We start from the raw sequence: 22,745 nt of genomic DNA on the forward strand, positions 1-22,745 counted from the left end.
GCGAAAGGACAAAGGGGCAGATTTACAAACTTTCTAATTTATTTGTTTTCCGGAAAAAAAAAAAATCTTCTTGAATAATTTTTTTTCACAGTCATGAATTTTCCTTGACAACTAATAAATTTACAAATGAATTTGAATCAAAAAACTCAATTGTGTTAATTCACAAAAAAACCCGATCTCTGCAAAATTCGAATTTTTCAATTCATTGTTAGAAAAAAAATACTGGAATTATAAAATAGCTTGAGTTTACATAACGTACATCCCATAACATTTACAGATATTGAACCTGTTATCCAGAATGTTTGGGCCAGGGATTTTCCGGATAACAGCTCTTTTCATAATTTGGATCTTCATACCTTAAAAAAGGTAAACATTAAATAAACCCAATAGGCTGGTTTTGCTTCCAATTACGATTAATTATATCTTAGTTGGGATCAAGTACAAGCTACTGTTTTATTATTACAGAGAAAAAGGAAATCATTTTTAAAAATTTGCATTATTTGGATAAAATGGAGTCTGTGGGAGACGGCCATTCCATAATTCAGAACTTTCGGGATAATCGGTTTCCGGATAATGGATCCCATACCTGTAATAGGCAGGAATCTACGATAGAATATATTGAGTGTGTTGACCTTTGTCAGGGGTAAAAGCTCTAGAGCTATAGATGTTTGGCAAGTTTTTATTGGAAATTTTAATACATTTTTAAGGGGCAGCTTAATCAAGGGTCGAATTTCGAATAAAAAAAAACTTAAACATTTGAAAAAAAAAGACCAACAGAAACTTATTAAAAAAATCTTTTTTTTTTCCTGGTGAAGAGGCCGTTTTCGTTCGAATTCGAATCGTACAAATGAAGTAATAGCGCATCCGATCAAATTCAATTCAAAGTTTTTTCAAAAAAAACCTTAGATTTTTCAAAGTCCACCAATTGACTCCAAATGGGTTCTAGGAGGTCCCCTATAGGCTAAAACAGCAATTTGGCAGGTTTTAGATGGCGAATGGTCGAATTTGAAGTTGTAAAGAGACAGTACATTTCGATAATCAAATTTTTTTTCAAATTCAAATCGAATTTGGACTATTCCCTAGTCGAAGTACACAAAAATAGCTTGAAATTCAAACTTTATCAACTTTTGACCCTTGATAAATCTGCCCCTAAATATTAAATTACATTTTCTTATTTTTTAAATAAAAATGTTCAATATTTTCAAATGCCTAGCTGTGATTTTCTCGAATTATAGCAAAAGCTTGAATTTAATTACATTCATCCTATAGTGTGGGAAAGAGGGGTAAAGGGGTCCAGTGGCAGGAAGGAACAACTTCTTATTGCAGCTTGATATCTGCTACTAAAAACAACCCCAGAGCCCAAAGATATGATCCCAAATAAAATAAAAAGAAGCATGAACAGCAATATGCCCTCATGGGTTTTAAGAGCATAGAAAAGAAACAAGCTGCTTATACACATGATTCCTTTTTTGGGTCTTTATGAAGAATTTCAGTCTTAAATAGTTAGATAAGTATATATTTCAGTTAGATAAGTATATATTGATGTCGCTCGCATAGATTAGGTTCCTCTTCACTACAGCTCTATGAGTGAAGTGAGACCAATCCTTTCTTTGTCTAAACACCAATATGAATTTGCTACGAGTCCAGTACTTATTGCAGATGCCAATATTATGTACTGGGATTTTGAGTAAATGCTGTGTATTCAGTGAGACAAAGGACTTCAGATAAGATTAGTTCTGCAAATATTAACATTTTGTAATATGTATGATCACTAAGCAGAGTATTAATAAAAGGAGAACTAAAGTGTAACTAAAGAAATAGCTAGAAATGTTGTACATGATGTTTTGTGCTTCTGTACCAGCCCAAGGCAACCACAGTCCTTTAGCAGTAGGGATCTGTGTCTCCAAAGATGCCCCAGTAGCTCCCCATCTTCTTTTCTGCTGATTCACTGCACATGCTCTGTGCTGCTGTCACTTACTGAGCTTAGGGACCCACTCACAATATACAGTACACATAGAATAGAAATGTCACAATAATAAGGCTGATTAGTAATTAATACACATAATTACTACATGGCAGCACAGAAACCAGTGCAATTAGCATCAGAATTTAATAATCAGCAAACCTGTAGCATCAGCTTATATTACAGCCAGGGAAACTCATTTTCTGCTGGATAATTAGTGACGAGCCCTAAGCTTAGCTTCTCAACAGCCAATCAGAGCCCACTGAGCATGTGAGTGTCACAGACACTTTCCAAGATGGTGACCCCCTGTGACAAGTTTGAAGTCCTGGATCATTGCTGCTATTGACAAGCTGAAACTTTATGCTGGTGCATTAAGCTCAGTGTAACGAAGACTCACCCTGGTAGTCTAGTGGGGGGACGGCAGGGACGCCGTGCCGCTTCTCTTCTTGCGCCGGCTTCTTAGTGCATGCGCACATGCGCACTTCCGGGTTTAAAGGCGCATACGCACTGGCGTAATGACGTCAGCGCGCAATGGCGCCAAATTTAAAAGTATTAAAGGGGCATGCCCACTGATTGTCATTGCCTGTGATAGGATTGATATCCTGGTGCTTCTTGTGCTTGCTGATCCTGACCTTGATTATTGTTTGATAACCCGTGTTTGACCCTGCTTGTATACTGACTACTCTGAACTCTGAATATTGACCCAGCCTGAACTTTGACCACTCTCTTGCCTGATCCCATCTGTCTGATTGATACCCGGTTTTGACCCTTGCCTGCTTGACGATTCTGATATCCACCTGCCTCGATCCAGCCTGTCTGACCATTCGCTTGCCTTGACCTTTGTACCGTGACCTTCGGCCTAAAGACTCTGCTAAACAGTTGTGCCCCTTTGCCAACCAGAACATCTCGCCTTGCACCCCTCGTTAAGTCCAGGTGGCACCCAAGTAAGCTGATGGCTCCTCCCGAAGCCCAACTGTGGTCACACTACTGGTGAAGCCGAGCCGAGACCAGGGTGCTTGGCATTTGTTCTGGTATCGGGTGCCGGCCGTGACACTCCGTATATAAAATATGGCATTTTTAGCCATATTCTTTTTTAGGGTTTAGTTCTCCTTTAACATAATGCTATCATTTATTTAACAAATACAAGCATAACTCGTTGCTCCTAATATTATGATAATTCTAAAATTTGTTTATACAAGTAATGAAAACAACATGCTAAGAGTAATCCAATCCAAATACCTTTTCGTGTCCTCAAGTTATAAATTCAGGATCCTGTCTAAATTATAGGACATAAGCTGAAGATACTGTTCTATAATTAAGAAATACCTTATATAATTACATCTACATTGCTCCTCTGATGTCCTCTCTGGTGTTTTTATACAATTGTAGGTGGATATTTTTTGAATCGGTGATGGTATTAATGAGGCTGGCAGGAATTTCATTGTTTACACTGTAAATAATTCACTCTACCATATAAATAATTCACTCTACTCTATCACATAAAATTTTATTCATGAACCATATAAATATATATGTAATATTGTTGTGTAGGAGCCATCTCAAGTCATTTTGCCTGATCCTGTGTGTTCAAAAAGACCCAATGCTTCATGTTGGAATTGCTGTCAGTTAAGCTATTGTTTCTCCTACTCAATGTAACTGAAGGAGTCGCAGTGGGACATGGATTTTTACTATTAAGTGCTATTCTCATATCTACCAGGGAGCTGTTATCTGGTTATCTTCCCATTGTTCTGATGAAGGGCTGCTGGTGGGGGGGGGGGGAGGTGGGGTGATATCACTCAACTTGCAGTGCAGCAGTAAAGAATGACTGAAGAGGACAAGTCACATGATTGAGGGCACCTGGGAAACTGAAAATATATCTAGTCCCATGTCAGATTTCAAAATTAAATATAAAAAAATGTGTTTGCTCTTTTGAAAAACAGATTTCAGTATAAAATTCTGCTGGAGCAGCACTATTAACTGATGCATTTTGTAAAAAACATGTTTTCCCATGACATCCCTTTATCCCTTAATCCCTTTAAAGACCTAGTGCTGTTATTGTAGATTTCTGCGTGGGAAATGAAAGCAGAACAGTCAATAATGTTTCCAACACTTTCCTCTTGTCTCTTCTCCTTTGTCTCTAAATTTTGAAATGTACTAAATCATCCTTATCATTCTATTTAGGGGTACATTATTCTCTATATCGTTCAAAAGGGAATATTCGTGTGCAACCAGTAACGCTGGCCCTACACTACTAATAAAGTCATAAGAAACAATTAATTTTTACTTTGCTGATGATACTGGGATATCTATTACTGTGCTGAGAGTTTTCTGCTATACCTATGCCTCTGTGATAGATATGTGTGTGTTTAAGTGCAATACACAGAAGGGCTCATTTATCAACACTGGGCAAATTTGCCCGTGGGCAGTATCCCATGGCAACCAATCAAATTGTTGCATTCATTGTTATACTTGCAGCTGGCTTTAAAAAGCGAATCACTAATTTGTTGCTATGGGTAACTGCCCATGGGCAAATTTGCCCGTGTTGATAAATGACCCCCAGTGTCTTTAGTGTAAGGGTCCCCAATATTTTTTACTCGAACTGTGAACTACATTCAGATGTAAAAAGAGTTGAGGAGCAACACAAGCATAAAATATGTTCCTGGGTGCCAACTGAGGGTTGTGATTGGCCATTTGGTAGCCCATATGTGGACTGGCAGCCTACAGGAGGCTTTATTTGGTAGAACACCTGTTTTTTATACAACCAAAACTTGACTCTAAGTCAGGAATTCAAAAATAAGCACCTGCTTTGAGGCCACTGGGAGCAACATCCAAGGGGTTGATGAGTAACATATTACTCATGAGCCACTGGTTGGGATCACTACTTTATCATGAAAGAAATAAGCAACTTAAAGGGGTGGTTACCCTTTTTAGTATGTTATAGCGTATCCAATTCTAAGCAATTTTTCAATTGGCCTTAATTTTTTTCTTTTTTATAGTTTTGAATTATTTGCCTTCTTCTTCTGACACTTTCCAGATTTCAAATGGGGGTCACTGTCCCCATCTTGCTACGTATTTATTCCTCATCTTTCTATTCGGGCCCTCTCCTATTCATATTCCAGTCCCTTATTTCAAATTAATGCACGGTTGCTAGGGTCATTTGGAACGATTCGTGGATTTGTACGATTTTCGGTCCGTGTGTGGAGAGTCCCGACATTTTCCTGCGGAGATCGGTCGTTTGGTCGATCATACAGGTTAGAAAATTTCTGTCGCCTGCCGATTATATCTCTGCGTGTATTGCCGATCGTACGATTTTCAGTGGGAGACTGTCACCAGCTTTGTCGGACATAACTTTCATACGATTGCTGTCAGGGGCAGAACATCGGCTGATCTGTTCTTTTACTACTTTATTTTGATAAATGGTAAGACTTTGATCTGAATGGTTAGTGGCGGGTCGGGAAATGGGAAAGTCTGATCTTAGGTTGATTCGTACGATTGGATCTATGCATTTATGGCCAGCTTAACATAGCACTTCGGCAGGTTTAATTTGAAAGTATTGAAGTCGAAGTTTTTATAAAGAGACAGTACTTCGATTATCGAATGGTCAGATATTCGAACTATTTTACTTTGAATCAAATTCAAAGTAAATTTGAAGTCGTAGTATCCTATTCGATGGTCGAAGTATCAAAAAAATTACTTTGAATTTCGAATTTTTTTACTTAGAAAATTCCCTCGAATTCACTTCGATCCTTGATAAATCTGCCCCTAAGTGATTGAGTACACAATGGCTTTAGTATTAACATTAAAGGCATGTCGTTTATAATCTCTAGCACCCCACAATTACGTTATACCTTGCTTACTAAGGTGGATGTCAGAGACATTGATTCTCTCTCTCAGTTTTAGAATCTAATCCTTGCTGGAAATTCTATACTAATATCTGAGCATTAGAGACAAATAAGACATAGAGCGACACAGTGTTCCACTGACATACATTAAATTCTGGGCATCGGTTCAAGAAATGAGTCATATCTAACAGCATCGAGATCCGAGTAAAAAAAACTGAATGAGTTGTTTCAACACTTTCCCCGCTCACTGGATTGTGCCAGCATGTGCATATTTACATTTCTTTTTCATTTCAACTTTTGTACAAGCTGATGATTTATATTTGATTACTTCTGCAACTTTTTTTCTCGAATGCTATGCTGCATTTATTCACAAAGAATCACATTATTCCATTCATTTTCAATGAGGCTAAAAACTTAAATGCTTTATTGAACTTGGAAAACAAAGTTTAGAGACATTTCCCAATGACTTTTATTGAACCTTGCCAGAGTATTTTTCTGGCAACTTTTCACAGGTTTTTTTTTTTTCTTTAATAAATACTGACTTTTTGAGGTTCTGAAGAATAGTCTCAAGTTTATTTGTGCTCATGTTTTGTCGCTGCGTTTTCCATCAAATTGTGAAAAAAGCAGACTCGAATTTTGATAAATCAGCCCCTTAAGGTACAATCTGATATAGATAGGGCTTATTGTATAAGGAATGTGTTGGATTATTTGGGGGCTGTGTTACAAGAATATCTAGAGAGACTCAAGCAGGAGTGGTCATTAATCAGCAAACTTTGTATGCACAAAACAGATGGAGAAGACGGTCTGTATGACCTTGACAAACCACAAAAGAGTTGCATTGTCTAGTCAAAAGAAGTCTACAAATATAATTTGCATTTGTAGATCTCTACTCAAGAAGCAAATAGGCCGTAGGCCCAGGTAGGGCTTCACACTTTTATTCCATGTAATGCAGTGACTTTCCATCACCAACATTTGCCGTCCCATTCCAACACTATAAAGATATATACAACACTGTAATTTACAGTAACTCATTCTGCTGTAGCTCCAGCTATCTCAGATCCCCCTAAATGACCTTCAGGAATATCCAGGAAAACAGCAAGTAAGATATATCGCTGATCTCTCTTTAACAAGCCCATATATTGGCACCCCAAGTAGTAGTGATCCATATAAAAAAAAAAAATGAAGGGACTTTCACTTCACACAGTAATGGAATAAAAAATATATAAGAGTATAGCTTGATGCATTGACCTCAATGTACTACATCTTTCAAAAATGTATTTCTCAAATTCTTAGTTATATGTCTAGGATGTTTTTCTCTTTTTCTTTATAGGTTTTGGAAATATTTCCCCACGCACAAAAGGTGGAAAAATATTCTGCATTATTTATGCCTTATTGGGAATTCCGTTGTTTGGATTTCTTTTGGCCGGTGTTGGAGACCAACTAGGGACCATCTTTGGCAAAGGAATCGCCCGGGTGGAAGATATGTTTGAAGTAAGAGGACATGCAGTACTATAAATACTGTAGCTTTATCAGGTGGCAAAAATAGACGTTCTTAATGTTATATCATGTTTAGACCCTATACCAGTTTGACTACTGGGCTTTTAATGAGAAATATAGTTAGAATAATTGTAGAATTTTCCATTAAGACTCAAGCCCATGCCCTGTTTCAATAACCAGCAGAAAGGGACACTCCAAGGCAATGCTGTTCACTTTGTTGGACATTTATACTTATCTGTCACCTTGAAGTGCCCCAACACTGTTGTAGTTTAATGTACTGATACCTACTATACTGAATACTGGACTTATTTCTCTGGCAAGGCCAGGGTGTATTTACAAACGATTGATCCAATGATAAATAAATATCCTTTGCTTTAAAAATACAAGCAGTCACCAAGGGTTAAGCAAAACATGTCTCAAGAAATTAATCTCTGCTTGAGAATATGATTGACAATCCTAGGGCTATATATCTAAATATTATATGACGTGTTGGCGCAATTACAATTTCAGAGCAAATAGAACAGAAATCTATTTACAGGGACCCAGTGAGGGATTTGGATTAATACAGCCTAAAATACACAGAAGCCATGAACTCACCTTATAAATAATGGAGAAGATTACTGTGTCAAAAAATAGAATGCGGGCCATCAGTGTCTCTGCCCATGAGCTAACGGACAGGGAAGTAAGTCTGGAACACCGAAATCACAACCTACAGCAATAATCCTCCCTAGAACATTTCCCCACTAAATCAATGTACACTGCCGTGTATCATTATCTAGTTTCACTGGAACATATTAAGATATTAAGATGGATGTGTTCCTCCAGTTTGGCCTCCTGTCAATGCAAGCCTAGGGTGAACATCTAATTTTCTCCAAATAGGACTGATTGATGACATCGCCTAGGGTAAGAGCATGCTATGGTTTCAATACGAGCACGATCAGTTCTAAACAAATAACAATACTTTTGCCTTTTTCTGACAGAAGTGGAATGTAAGTCAGACGAAAATCCGCATCATATCCACTGTAATATTCATCCTGTTTGGGTGCATCCTGTTTGTCGCTATTCCAGCTGTCATCTTCCAGCACATAGAAGACTGGCATACGTTGGATGCCTTCTACTTTGTAGTTATCACGCTAACCACAATTGGATTTGGGGACTATGTCGCCGGTAAGATTTTATTCTCCAAATAAATAAGCACTCCATTTAACGGATTTGCCTCCACCCTCCACAAGTCAAGCAGGGTGGGATTGTATAAGATAATATTTATTCTACAAACTCTAAATGCTTACAAAGCATTTGTTTTCCTTGAAAGTGGATAGTAACAAATAACCTTGACAATACATTTGGTTGACATTTCAAGTTTGACATCGAGAAGTAAAATTTTAGCAATTTTACCAAAGCAGCTGCCCTAAATGACACCCTTCCATTCAGGAAGAGCTAATTTTGTGCTGTTGACTAGGGATGGGTGAATTTGACCCTTTTTCGTTTCGACAAAAATTCTTTGAACCATTAACATCATTTAACTAATTTAAACAAGGAATTGAAAAATCGGAAAAATTTGAAAACGGGCCGCATTTGGCCTGACTTTGGACAAGCCTGGTTTAAGACCTTCAGGTTTTCACCACATAACTGTCATTAACGTATTGTGCCTTTGTGTTTTATCTCTGGTAGGTGGATCAGATATCGAATATTTGGACTTTTACAAACCTGTTGTATGGTTTTGGATCTTAGTGGGACTTGCTTACTTTGCTGCAGTGCTCAGCATGATTAGCGACTGGCTTAGAGTCATCTCTAGGAAGACAAAGGAGGAGGTGAGTTCTAAGTTCAGTTGAGAATGAGTTGGCTGAGAAATGACAAACTTTATATGTTTGATAAAGGTATTGGTCATCAAACCATTTATTAGTGTTTTTGAATTATACTTTAAACTTACCAATCTTTTGTATCTTGCAATTAAGAAACATGTCTGCATGTTTCTGTGCTACCACCCCAATGTAATTCGCAAAGTTCCTCTAATTTACTCATAAACTCTGTGTTATTCTAGCTGCACATTGTCCCTTTGTCTCTAGCACCTTCTGATGGTTTTCAGAATAGCATTCTGGGGGAAAATACTGTATGACATGTTTAGGGTGCATCTTAATGAAGAAAGATTTAAGGATTTTTATGGATAACCAACTGTGCAACTCTAGACAGTGGCACGTAAGGTCATACACAAGCAAGGGCATTGACCTAAGGAATGAAAGCTTACTTTTGCCTTTGTATAGATCCATGGTAATGCCTCACCATGGAGTATGCAGAGCAGTTTTGGGCTGCAGTCCTTAAGAAAGATTTAATGAGCTAGAGAGAGTGCAGAGACATGTAAATAAACGGGTAAAAGGAATGTAAAACTATGAGGAAAGACTGTCAAGGGTGTGGCTGAGAAAAGATGCATGCAAGAGGACATGTGGACATGTTATTTTTTACAAGTGCATTAGAGGAAATTATAGACAGATAGTGGATGGTCTTTTATGGTCTAAGAAGCAGAGGCCATCCCTTTAGAGGTACTGAACTTTCATTGGAAGCAGCAAAAAAGGTTCTTCACAGTGAGGACAGTGAGATTGTGGAATACCCGGCCAGGTGATGTTGTGTGGCAGGTTTTCTTACCTTTAAGACTGATACAGTTAGTTTATTGTTGGTATCTCTCTCTCTCTCTCTCTCTCTCTCTCTCTCTCTCTCTCTCTCTCTCTCTCTCTCTCTCTCTCTCTCTCTCTCTCTCTCTCTCTCTCTCTCTCACACTCACTCTCTCTCTCTCTCTCTCTCACACTCACTCTCTCTCTCTCTCTCTCTCTCTCTCTCTCTCTCTCTCTCTGTATATGTATATATATATCCAACCCAAATCTGTTGCACACAACAATACAGAAAAAAGTTCACTGCCTGGGTGCTGGTTACTAGTAAATAGATAATAGGGGGCATATTTATCAAGGGTCAAATTTCGAATTGAAAAAACTGAGAAATTCGAATTCAAAAAGACCAATCAAAATTAAGTCAAAATTTTTTTTTCGGGCGAATAGGTCAGTTTTTCGATCGAATAGGTCCGTATTCGGCCGAATTTGAATCGTACGAATCGAAGGAATATTGCATTCGATCAAATTCGAAATTTCCCCAAAAACTTTTCAAAGTCCACCAATTGACTCTGGGAGGTCCCACAGCAATTCGGTAGATTTTATGACTTATAAATATGTAATTTGTAACATTTCTGCTCAAAATTTAAGCCCTTCAACTGGCTGTTTCAGATGCAAATGATAATCAGTGGAACTCTTTTAGGTTACGAAGCCCTTAAGGTCTTCAAAATTTCATGGGATGATGCTTCACAAACATACAGTATAGTGCCTTTTGGACCCTTCAACATTTGAGCAATTTCATGGAATAATAAATTGTACTCTGAGATCCCAGGTGTGAGGCCAATTAAAAATCTGTGAGGCATTTTGAAAAACTAAGGTGCAGGTTCAGGAATTATGTATCTGATCTGGAGCCAAGCTGCCTGGAAGAGTAGGCCAAAATCATTTCCAAATTTAGTGCAAAGCTGGTATCTAAAAGTGGAATAAAATTTCAGTGTATTCAGTGAATTGGTCAAGGGTCTAAAAACCTTTGCGAGGCAGTATAAATTAAAATTTCTCCACTGGTCCCTTACACTTCCATTGGCAAAATCTATTGCCCCTCCTGTTACACCTCTGAAATCTCTCCAACATTAAATAAAAACAAGTAATTATAAAGACTATACAGAAGATATTACAATATGTAAGCACTTTGTTTTCATTTCCTCAGCTAATGCATCATCTTCCGCAGCTGTGACACTGCCTGGGACCAATATGCAGATTCATCTTGTCAGGCTTTTACAATTTGTCTTGCTCACAAACACAATTAATATTCTGGCCCAAGAAGCACTTAAAGCAGAGCGGGCCCCAGAAGTACATTTCTCTGCATGGTTAAAAGGGAATATTGAGATGGCACTAAAGGCAGCAAGGACAATAAATTAATAAAGGTTAATGGAAGAAACAGAATGATGACAGGAACGCATATTTTCCTACCAACCATAATAACAAATAATGACCTATAATTAGTCGTATGTAAAAGAAAGTAAATTACTGCAAAGAGCATGGTTAATATTCCAGGTAATGCCACACTCTCCAATGTGAGCTGCAAAATAAAAGAAATGGGATTCTCCTTTATCTTTTGGGACACAGAGAGGCCTATTTACCAAAATTAGAATTTGTGTAATTTTTTAGGTTTTTTCTCCTTCGAATAAACTCACATTTTTTTTTAAAAAAAACCAATGTTTGGTTATTTATTAAAAAATCTGAAAATAAGAAACTTGATAGAATAAAATTGTGGAAAAAATGGAATACCTCGAATTTGTGAGATTACAAATATTTTGAAAAACTCAAAAAACTAAATAAATAGAGTTTTCATTTTGCCTGGGACATCTCCCATTGACTTTTATATTTCAGTTTTTATGGCTTAATTAATACCTGATTTGAGGTTACCATTTTAGTTTTGAAAACTTGAACTGTGGTTAAAAACCCAAATTCAATAGTTGATAAATCAGCCCAATAAAGCATTAATTAAGATTTAAGTATTTGTTGTTAAGAAAGTAAATAAGCTGAAGAGCTGGTCTAGGGCAGGATCCTGTGCTTTCATGGAAACACATGTGGTGTTACCTGATGCTTTCAGCATAACACCCCATAATAACTTCTGCCATGTATGGGGATCAAGGCTTAGACTCAGGCCTTCCTATAGTTGCTGGTGAGCCTCACAATTAAGTTCTGGAACTTGGTAACATTAATATTTCTGAACATGTTTCATGAACCGATAATTTACAACCATATTCAATTCAAAGAGTTGAAAGATTTTTTTTGTGTCACAATTTTTTGTGTTGACAGTTCAATTGACTGCACATCATGTGGGCCAGCATGTTTAGAGGTTGCTCAGAGTTCTGTGTTTCTGTGAAAGTGGTACAGGTATTGTTATGGATTATGGCTGAGGGTGCTGAGGAACTTCTGCTTGATCCAGATGATCACATTTGTATAAAGTAGAAGCTCCTCGGCCATAATGCATGAAATTGCAGCAACAGATAGTCTTGGGCCTTTCCATTCTTCTTCCAAGGGTTTCCTATTAGCAAATAGGATCTTTAGTATTTGATTATATTTTGCCTGTGCAGCCTACCCTTTTAGGACAGTTTTATGGATTCTGAAATATTCATGCAGATCAACTACCAAACTCTTCTAAATATGTGAGGTAAGATGGGGGAATCTTGGCCTCCTGGCCTTCACAGAAGATGTTGGACCTTCACTGTTTCATCAGGCTGTTGCTATACTCACAGGGCAGCCATCAGGGGGGGACAGGGGGGAGAGTTGTAGGGGGCCCCGAGGGTAAGGGGGGCCCCAGCCACAACACACTTACTTGATTAGCTGGGCCCCCCATCTTTCTGAGAGCTGCTGACTTCGGGAAGGCAATGACGTTTAAGGGGCCCTGGCCACCAATTTTCTTATAATGTGGGGGGGGGGGCCTGGCAACCATTTTTTTTTCTCATGTGGGGTCCTAGCCACCAATATCTTTTTATTTTTTATTAACATGTGTGAACCCTAGCCACCAATATTTTTTTAGTTTTTTTTACTGTGTGGTGGGGGCGGACCTGTGGGTTGGGGAGGGCTGACCTGTAGGTGGGGCTTGTGGTGGGCGCAGCCTAGGGGGCCCAGGAAATTTTGTCATATAGGGCCCTGTGATTTCTGATGGCTGTCCTGTATACTCACATATGACTTGGGAAACTTTGGCTCTTTTTAAGAGTCCAGAAGGTTCCTCCAATCATGAGTGTGGGTGTTCCTACATAACAACACTCAACACCCATAGTCTTCTGAAGGTTTGTGCTGCTGTATTGATAATAAGGTAATACTGTATGTATCATTAGATAGACTGCTAAACAAATTTAGAGAAAAGTATTAGTATCTTATGGGATGTGGGGGGCTGATTTACTTAGATGCAAAATTAAAGACAGTTAGACAAAGCAACCAATCATATTGTTACTTTCATATCCTAACATGTAGTAAAACAATAGTTGACTAGTTGCTATGGGTAACTGCGCCAGTGCAGTTTATCTCTATCTATCATCTATCTATCTATCTATCTATCTATCTATCTATCTATCTATCTATCTATCTATCTATCTATCTATCATCTATCTACTGTATAATAATGAATCAGCCCCAATTTATTTATGTAATATTATAGTCCAGAGGAGCAGGTTGAGGAACCTGGAAGAAATTACAATACCATTGAATGTTCTTTGATGAAATAATGCCTGACACTGAACACTGATTACTTAATCAGCTATTCTGTAGGATTGAGATATTGAATCCTGGAGAGCGCTCTTTCAGCATTAAATTGATTGTCATTTTCTCAGAATCAGAATTTGATGAAAAACTGTAAATGACTAAATCTAATTTCAGATTGTTTTTGGTGTAGATGCTCTCAATTTCTTGATTTATTTTTTGTAATCTTGTTTTGGGGTGACCAGTAGAGTTTCACATTACTTGTTGGATTTCTACTTTTATGCTGGGGTTATTATCTAAACTTCTTGGTTGTAGAACCAGTTCGTCATCTCCAGGGCTTTGTCTTGGGCTTTCCTTTTGAGTAAATTGAGCAATACTTTACAAAATGTTGTCCAGCAAGACTTGAAGATAAAAGTCTTAGAAACTATCAGTCTTGTATTAAGGCTAGTGCTGTATTACATTGCATACATTTCATATCTTTCTTGTAGTCAGTTTTTCCAGAATTCTACTCTTACTTTCTATTCCTAGACCTTTCAGGCTTGAGAGCTTTTATAAAGTATTTTTTCATGAATTTATATTTATTTTGGTGTTACCGCTCATTGAAGATAATGCTCCTGCTACTTGCCATAAAACTATGGGACATTCACAACCTGCAGGGCAAAGTGTAAAGAACATGCACAATCTAAAGTGATTTCTGAGGTTTGAGTTTTGTCCTGCTAGTAGACAAATTGATGCTTCCTCACTAATTCTGCATTTGCTCTTATGTCCAGGGTCTTCAAAAATTACCCCTTTTGTTTTCTAAGACCATGGGGCATATTTAATAAAAATTTGACCTGGGAAAACCAGAAGGCGATCCAGAAGTTCAAACTACATACTTATTTAACTGCACTTTTCTAACAGTTCAATGTGTGCTAATGTGTCAATTCATCTGAATTCAGTTTGAATGGGTGTCGGGACTTGGCACTGATCAGCAGCAGCGCTAAACTCTAATTACTGTCTGAATCCTTAATCCCCAATACAATTTGCTTAGGGGGGCAAAGAGTCAGGATTGGGACCATTATTTTTCCTGGTTGATTGATACACTTTGTGAGATGACTGTGCCAGCTGTGGATAGTTGTTGTGACAAACAGTGATGGGCGAATAAATTTGCAACACAAATTTGTGGCATATTTCTGCATTTTACCACAATCAACAATTCACTGGCAAAAAAATCCGCTGCATCAAAAAAAAATTTGAAAAAAATTGTCAAAATTGGAGCCAGCATAAAAATTTGTCGCTCGTTAAAATTATTCGGACGCTCATTGACTTTAATGCATTTGGAACAAATAGTCGCGCATATAAAAATTGTTGCATACATCAAAATTATTTGACACCCATTGACTTCAATGTTTTTTGCGAATTTTTCGCCGTTCCATGGCACAAATTCGCCCATCACTAGTATAAAAGTTTCGTTGTGGTTTTATGAGCATGAAAAGATTGAAGGTACAATTGTTTGCTTGGGATTTTGTATTGTAACAACAATCAGAAAAGGAATATTGTTCCCAGGTTTACTTTGTGGGGTACAGTAAAAATAAAAAGGAAAAAGTTACAAAATGCAATGTACTCAATTGACTGTTTTCTGTTCTTTGTTGCTTATTAGAATGGGGAATTAAGAATTCTCGGAAGGGATTTGTTTATTTATTTTCCATGTATTTTTTTCATCTGAATGTATTTATTTTAAGTATTCAAGGTGAAGTTATAAGGGACAAAAGTCCATACTAACCCTTGAGAAAAACACAGTGACATTGGAACTTGCAGTACTTCTGTCCATGTCCATCTGCTGTAATAGCCAAATTACATAGACAAGAATAACTAATACTAGAATGAAAACTGAAGGTCCTAAATGTTTTTACATGTTATTCTGTTGGATGTGATCACATATATTTTGGAGACGGCGGGACAAGAGTCAACCTGTAGCAAAGCAATAGATTGTTTTAACAGAAAAATAAAGGAAAAGTTAAAGAAAACACAAGTATAAAATACATTTTCCCACTTTTTCTCCCAGTTTGTTATAACCATACTTCGTTCACCTGGCCAGAGTGGTTCATCTGATTTTTTGGATTTTCTAAGAGTATTTAGTGGCTTGTAAAAAATAAACTTAACTACACCATAAATGTATTAATTTATATGTGGTTGTGGTCCTAAATGGTTGCCACTTGCTTGTATTAGATACAGTATTAAGCCTTAAATTTTATCTTACCTTGCATTTTCTGAATGCCATTTATAAGGTCTTATTTATAGGTCTAAGAGCAGAATATTTCTTGAACTGAGTGCAGTAGACCCCGTAACCCATCCCAGCTCTTCCTTAATGCTTTTTTTGTGTATTGGGTTCTAAACCAAAAGATGCTCTTGAAGATGTTGTCACCGCCGGCACTCGATACCAGAACAAATGCCAAGCACCCTGGTCTCGGCTCGGCTTCACCAGTAGTGTGACCACTGTTGGGCTTTGGGAGGAGCCCTCAGCTTACTTGGGTGCCACCTGGAATTAACGAGGGGTGCAAGGCAAGATGTTCTGGCTGGCGAAGGGGCACGGCTGTTAGCAAAGTCTTTAGGGCGAAGGTCACGGTACAAATGGAGCAAGCGAGAGAATCGTCAGACAGGCTGGGTCAAGGCAGGCAGATAACATGAATCGTCAGGCGGGCAAGGGTCAAAACCGGGTAATCAAACAGAAGGGATCAGGCAGAAGAGTAGTCGAAATGCAGGCAAAGGTCAGAGTTCGGATATCAGAATAGTCAGGAACAGGCAGGGATCAAAAACCAGGAATCACAGATAAAGTTAACAAGAACAAACAGCGCAAGGCTTCAGGAGCCACTAGAATAACAATTCTATCACGGGCAATGACAAACTGTGCGATTGCCCCTTTAATACTTTCAAATTTGGCGCCCTTGCGCGCTGAAGTCATCACGCCAGCGCGCATCCGCCTTTAAATCCGGAACTGGGCATGCGCACTAAGAGAAATCCGGAAGAGGAGCAGCGTGGCGCGGAGGCCGTCCCCCCACTAGACCACCAGGGTGAGACTTCGTTACAGATGTATTTAGTCCATACCTTAGATAAAGGGTATAATAAGAGTCTGTTGCTACTGTGCAGTGCACTTGAAGTCCAGGGACTGATTACATTAACTTCTAACTCAGCAGTTATCCCTGCATTACTCTGGGGTCAATGTACTCAACAGGGCCTAATCTACTGCACTTAAGGCCATTTCGTGTCTTTGCATACTGTAGACCTATAATAAATGAGCTCCACTGCTCGAGATCTAAATTCACATTTGCTTTTATACAAATGTAAGAAAATTACGAGCACTGTAGAATAATAAGAACTTGAATTTGTTTTGACCCTTCTCCACAGCTTGGAATCATCCTACTTCCATAGCAGTCAAAGGGACTGATTTATAAGAACCGGTTACCCATAGCAACCAATCAGAAATTGTATTATATCATTCATTATTAATTATCAAACATTTTGTTATAGTTATAAAATAATGAAAATAAATCAAATATTATCAGTAAGTATCTTCAGTTCCAAAATATTCCAAGAAAAAAAAAAAAACAGCTTCGGGGGTAATTCAGAAGTTCTCGGAAGTAGAAGTCCATCTTTAAAGATTAATCAGCACTTCCCATAGTAATTGCCAGTGTTAATGCATGCTTAAAACAGTGTATTTGTGGTGGTGGAAGTGTCAAAAGGATTTGAAATGCTTTATTTAATCTCCCCATGGTAACTGTCCTCTCCTGCCTTTATGAGATACAAATTAACTGGTTCTAATTGGTTTCACACATTAAATGTTGCTGTGCATGAAAATCACCAAATAGCAGTAAGTTTGGATCCTGACCAATAGAATGATGCGAGCTATAGTACTTATATTTAATCAAGGATTAGGAACTTGTGCCCAGCGGCTGTGTGCATGGACTGAATGTTAATGTATGCTAGGAGGAGATTTACTGGAGTCTTTGAACATATCTGCAAAGGCTTTCATGTAAAGCTCAGACAAAGAAGCACTGATTATGCTGTAATAACTAATAATATTCCTGAACTTTGCTGGATGAGTCTGTTATTTTCTCCTACGAACCAGACAATCAACAAAACAGGCTCTAATGGGAAATTAGTTGACTAATGGTTAGATGCACCAGTTCCTCACACTTTCAAAAGAACATATATAAATGGTCATCATGACGCCCAATGGGTGAAAAAAATTGTCATGCGTCAAAGAAATGTTGTCGCCCGTACACTTTAATGCATTTGAGTTTTTGGTGAAGCAAAATGGTCAGATTCGCCCATCACTACTGAGAAGTTTAGGTATTGAAGTTCTCCAGAGAAACCTGTACAAAGAAAGAATAATTAAGTGATACAAGAAGATACTTGGTTGATTCATGAAGATACTAGGAAAGTCCACACTTTCAAAAAACATATATAAATGGTCATCTTGCCAAGTTTTCTTATGAAAATGACGCCCATAGACTCCAATGGGTGAAAAAAATTGTCAAGCATCATAAGATTTTTGTCGCCCAAACACTTTAATGCATTTCAGTGAATTTTCACAGTTTAATGAGTGTTCGGCGAAGCAAAATGGGTCAGATTCGCCCATTGCTACTGAGGAGTTTAGGTATTGAAGTTCTCCAGAGAAACCTGCAAAAAGAAAGAATAATTAAGTGAGTTTAATGAGTTTTCGGCGAAGCAAAATGGGTCAGATTCGCCCATCACTACTGAGTTTAGGTATTGAAGTTCTCCGGAGAAACCTGCAAAAAGAAAGAATAATTAAGTGAGTTTAATGAGTTTTCGGCAAAGCAAAATGGGTCAGATTCGCCCATCACTACTGAGGAGTTTAGGTATTGAAGTTCTCCGGAGAAACCTGCAAAAAGAAAGAATAATTAAGTGATACAAAAAAGAAGATACTTGGTTCCTTCATGAAGATACTAGGAAAGTCCATCTGCCCCAATATTTTGAATACTGGCATAGGAAAAAAAAAAACCTCAGTGAGGCTGGAACTTTGGTGAAAAAGACTTGTTTTTTTTCTTGCTGATGTAAAAGTAGCTAAAGTGATGCTAGTATCGAACTCCAAATCAAGAACGGTCATCAGTGAGGACCAGAGTTTCCTCAATTGATTTCCATGTCAACGTCAGCTGAGGCGACAGCACATTCCATGATTGCCCATGATAAAGTTTTGGTTCAACATGTGTGCAAAACAGCCAGCCATCCCCTAATAAGATAAAGCAAATCCGTCTGAAAAGTGAGATCTGAAACTGGAGATGTCTTTCTCACCAGAGATTAGAATGGATTGCCACCAAAAACTGTATTTTTTTGCATAATGAAAAAAATTGTCATTCTCTTTGTGATTCTCTGATTGATACTTTTATTCATCAAGGTAGCATTTGTAATACTAATCAGAATTTATAGACACATTTTTTGAACACGTGTGCATTGTTTAATGCAAAAAGCGATTATTGGATAGAATTCGCCTTTAATATTTTTGCATTAGTGGGTCCGTTTTAAAAACTCCCAGGGGAACAAATCAAAAATAGGAAAATTAGAGCAGAGAGTAGAATCAAATATTATTATTTGTGCATTTGTTTTGGATGTTTGTTGGTCTTTTCTTAATGCCTGCTTTCTCGGAAACATGTTGTTTACTTTTTTCTACCCTTTCTACCTCTTATACAAGGAATAATTTATATTCTTGCATGTATTAGAGGTTCATGTGCTGTGCTTTGAGGAATCATTGATTGAAATTCACTTTCATCTTGTAAAAAAGAAGCATCTGAATTATGTCTTCTTTTGAAATTATTGCCGAATGTAGTTTAGACTCAGAAATAATTCAATAATGAAGGTGTTTACATGGTTTATGCAGAAAAAATACAGTAGAACCTGGATTTTACTTACCCAGATTTTATGTACCAGGATTTTATTTCTTCTGGGTATTGACTCCATTTTTTTATTGTCCCAGGGGTAATGGGTGAGGGGTAGGGGGGGACCGAGGAAGAATGCACAAGTGATGTCACACGCCGACGCACTGATGTCACACGTTGTGTGCATTGATGTCACACGCCGTATTCAGCGCAAGTGACATCAGCGCGCTGTGCGCATGGCGTCACTTCTGCATTCTTCCTCGGTTTCCCCCTACCCCTTACCCCCTCAGCTCCATCACCGGATTTCCTATGGAATCCATGGCAGAAGATGGGGAGGGTTAAAAAAAAAGGAAAAAAGTAGGCCCTAGGGTGCCTATATATCAATATGGCCCTGCCTCTAATATACTTGTAAAGTGTAATCATGTCCCCTCGCAAGCGCCTTTTTTCCAGAGAAAACAACCCCAACCTTGTCAGTCTCCCCTCATAATTTAAGTCTTCCCTCCCTCTAACCAGTTTAGTTGCACTTAGTCTCTGCACTCTCTCCAGCTCATTTATATCCCTCTTAAGGACTGGAGTCCAAAACTGCCCCCATACTCCAGATGAGGCCTCACCAGGGACCTATAAAGAGGCAGAATTATGTTTTCATCCCTTGAGTTAATGTCCTTTTTTTATACAAGACAGAACTTTATTTGCTTTAGTAGCCACAGAATGACACTGCCCAAAATTAGACAACTTGTTATCTACAAAAACCCTTAGATCCTTCTCATTTAAGGAAACTCCCAACACACTGCCATTTAGTGTAAAATTGCATTTATATTATTTTTGCCAAAGTGCATAACCTTGCATTTATCAACATTGAACCTCATTTTCATGTTTTATAACAGAATGTAAACATTTTTTCACGTATGCTGTGAGTGTCAGCGGCAGGCTGATTAACCATTCATAGGGTCCTGGGCGATGATTAGCTCCCTCCCTTGAGATGCCCCAGCTCAATCCTGATTCTGTCCAATTCTTTCTAAGCCCCATCCCTTCTCTAAGTTTTTGGCTCCCTTTTATCCATGGGCCCTGAGTAACTGTCTGGATAGGACCTATGGAAATCTGCCAGCAGGACAGCGGCTGCAGTTGTTGATTAACCTTGTCCAACAGAAATCAACCACATCATAGGCTGAACTGCCAAACATCAAGGTTGAGTTGTTTGCAGAAAGAAAAAAATTATATCAGGAAACATCATTAACAAACCAACCTCTAACTCTCAAATACTAAAAGAACAGTTTTTTAAACATTTACTGTAGTCAGAATGCCCTTTCTACAGGTATGAGATCCATTATCCGGCAACCCATTATTACAGAAAAGCCATCTCCCATAGACTTAATTTTATCCAAATAATCCACATTTTTTCAAAATGATTTGTTTTCTCTCTAATAATAAAACAGTAGCTTGTACTTGATCCCAACTAAGATATAATTAATCCTTATTGGAAGTTGCTCACAGCAGCCCCATATTTTCTGTTCATAAGGCCATTGTTGGAGTGTCAGTGGCACCGCACATGCTCACTGCACATTTTCAGAGACTCAGATCTGCTGAAGGGCGGTGGTGGCTTTTGGCCTGGTACAGGTATAGAAGCCCAAAGCTGTGGTTGAGTCTTTGGCACCAGGGGTGGGTATGGGCAATAGACAGAATAATATGGAATGAGATATTATTATTATTGAGAGAAGGGAAATGTACGGCATTAGGAAAATACACTGAGTATCTTTTCTACATAAAAAGGCAGTGGGTATTCAAATATAACATTATCTGTGCGTGCTAATATTCAGAATAATTTACTTATCTCCTTCTTGTACTGTGTGAAGCTAATAAAACAAATGTACGAAGTCTGACAGGAATTAAGTTCTCCCTAAACAATCTGCCATCTATATCCGTGCCCAAAAGGCAATGTTTCAGATATAAACAATAGCAGCTGATCTGAATGCTTGTGTGCGAGTGTATGTGTGCGCGGGGTGGGGGGGGGATCCACAAATAGAATTGAGTTTATATAAAACTATGTAATTATCCAGATTTGCATTTTGTCATTTTATAAATGCATTTTTCTGACAAAAGATGTTAAAGGCAGTTACTGGTTGGGGATCACTAGTCTAGAGGAAGGTGTTGTTGCTGAACTGTAAATTTAGGTGGCTTGACAATATAAGGAATAACGAAATGGGCACCAGTGGTTCTTAAAGGAATTGTTCAGTATAAAAATAAAAACTGGGTAAATAGATAGGCTGTGCAAAATAAAAAAGGTTTCTAATATAGTTAGTTAGCCAAAAATGTAATGTATAAAGGCTGGAGTGACTGGATGTGTAACATAATAACCAGAACACTACTTCCTGCTTTTCAGCTCTCTTGGTTTACACTGATTGGTTAGCAGGCAGTAACCAATTAGAGACTTGAGGGGGGCACATGGGTCATATCTGTTGCTTTTGAATCTGAGCCGAATGCTGAGGATCAATTACAAACTCACTGAACAGTTATGTCCCATATGGCTCCCCTTCAAGTCGCTGACTAACTCAGAGTTAGAGAGCTGAAAAGCACAGCCTATCTTATTTACCCAGTTTTTATTTTCACACTGAATTGTTTCTTTAAAGGAGAATTCAACCCGTAACATAAAAAACTCTACCCTATGTAGACCCTATGTAGACCCCACTGCCTCCTCCCCCCCAGCCTACCTGGTACCCGGGGCAAATGCCCCTAACTTTTTACTTACCCCTCGGTGCAGATTCTGTCCTCGGGAGTTCACAGAGTTCCCAGATAGAGCACCACTGAAATGTGACCCACGGAGTTCGGATTTTATTAAAGTGCCAACTTGAGTAAATACTAACCCTACTACTCATTTGTAGGGCACAAGACTGCTTTTGATTATTAGCCCTGACTATCTTACACCCCTGATGTGCACAAACACAGGAGCTACTCTGTTGTCATGAGGTGCATAGGGTCCATGTACCCAATACTTCAGTAAGGAATGCTTACCTTAAGGCTTGGTCTTGGACTCCTGAACTGAGGCCTACCTTCATCTTAGACCTTTTGGTAGAACAACCTCCTGCTGGAGTGCAGTCCAGGAAACCAATAAGGGGGTTATTTATTAAGTCCGAATGCTGAAAAATCTAAAAAAAAATTTACTATGAAACCCAAATTTTTAGAGGAAAAAAACCCTTTTTTTTAGATTTATTATACCCCGATGCTGAAAAAAGACATAATCCAAAAATCCGCCATCTTAAACCTGCCGAGGTTG

The 22,745-nt window shown here is 38.2% G+C and overlaps 1 protein-coding gene across 2 annotated transcripts in view; it reads left to right on the forward strand.

Annotated features, from left to right (window-relative positions):
• Positions 1–22,745, forward strand: part of kcnk2.L (potassium channel, two pore domain subfamily K, member 2 L homeolog) — a 74,951-nt gene that overhangs the window by 48,175 nt on the left and 4,031 nt on the right. For both annotated transcript variants that reach the window (XM_018262591.2, XM_041562541.1), the window contains exons 4-6: positions 7,136–7,296; positions 8,283–8,469; positions 8,974–9,113. In XM_018262591.2, coding sequence (XP_018118080.1) covers positions 7,136–7,296; positions 8,283–8,469; positions 8,974–9,113 — 488 coding nt within the window. The remainder of the gene's footprint in view (positions 1–7,135; positions 7,297–8,282; positions 8,470–8,973; positions 9,114–22,745) is intronic.

This window comes from Xenopus laevis, chromosome 5L (genome assembly GCF_017654675.1).
Source record: "Xenopus laevis strain J_2021 chromosome 5L, Xenopus_laevis_v10.1, whole genome shotgun sequence".
In the NCBI taxonomy this organism is placed as follows: Eukaryota; Metazoa; Chordata; class Amphibia; order Anura; family Pipidae; genus Xenopus; species Xenopus laevis.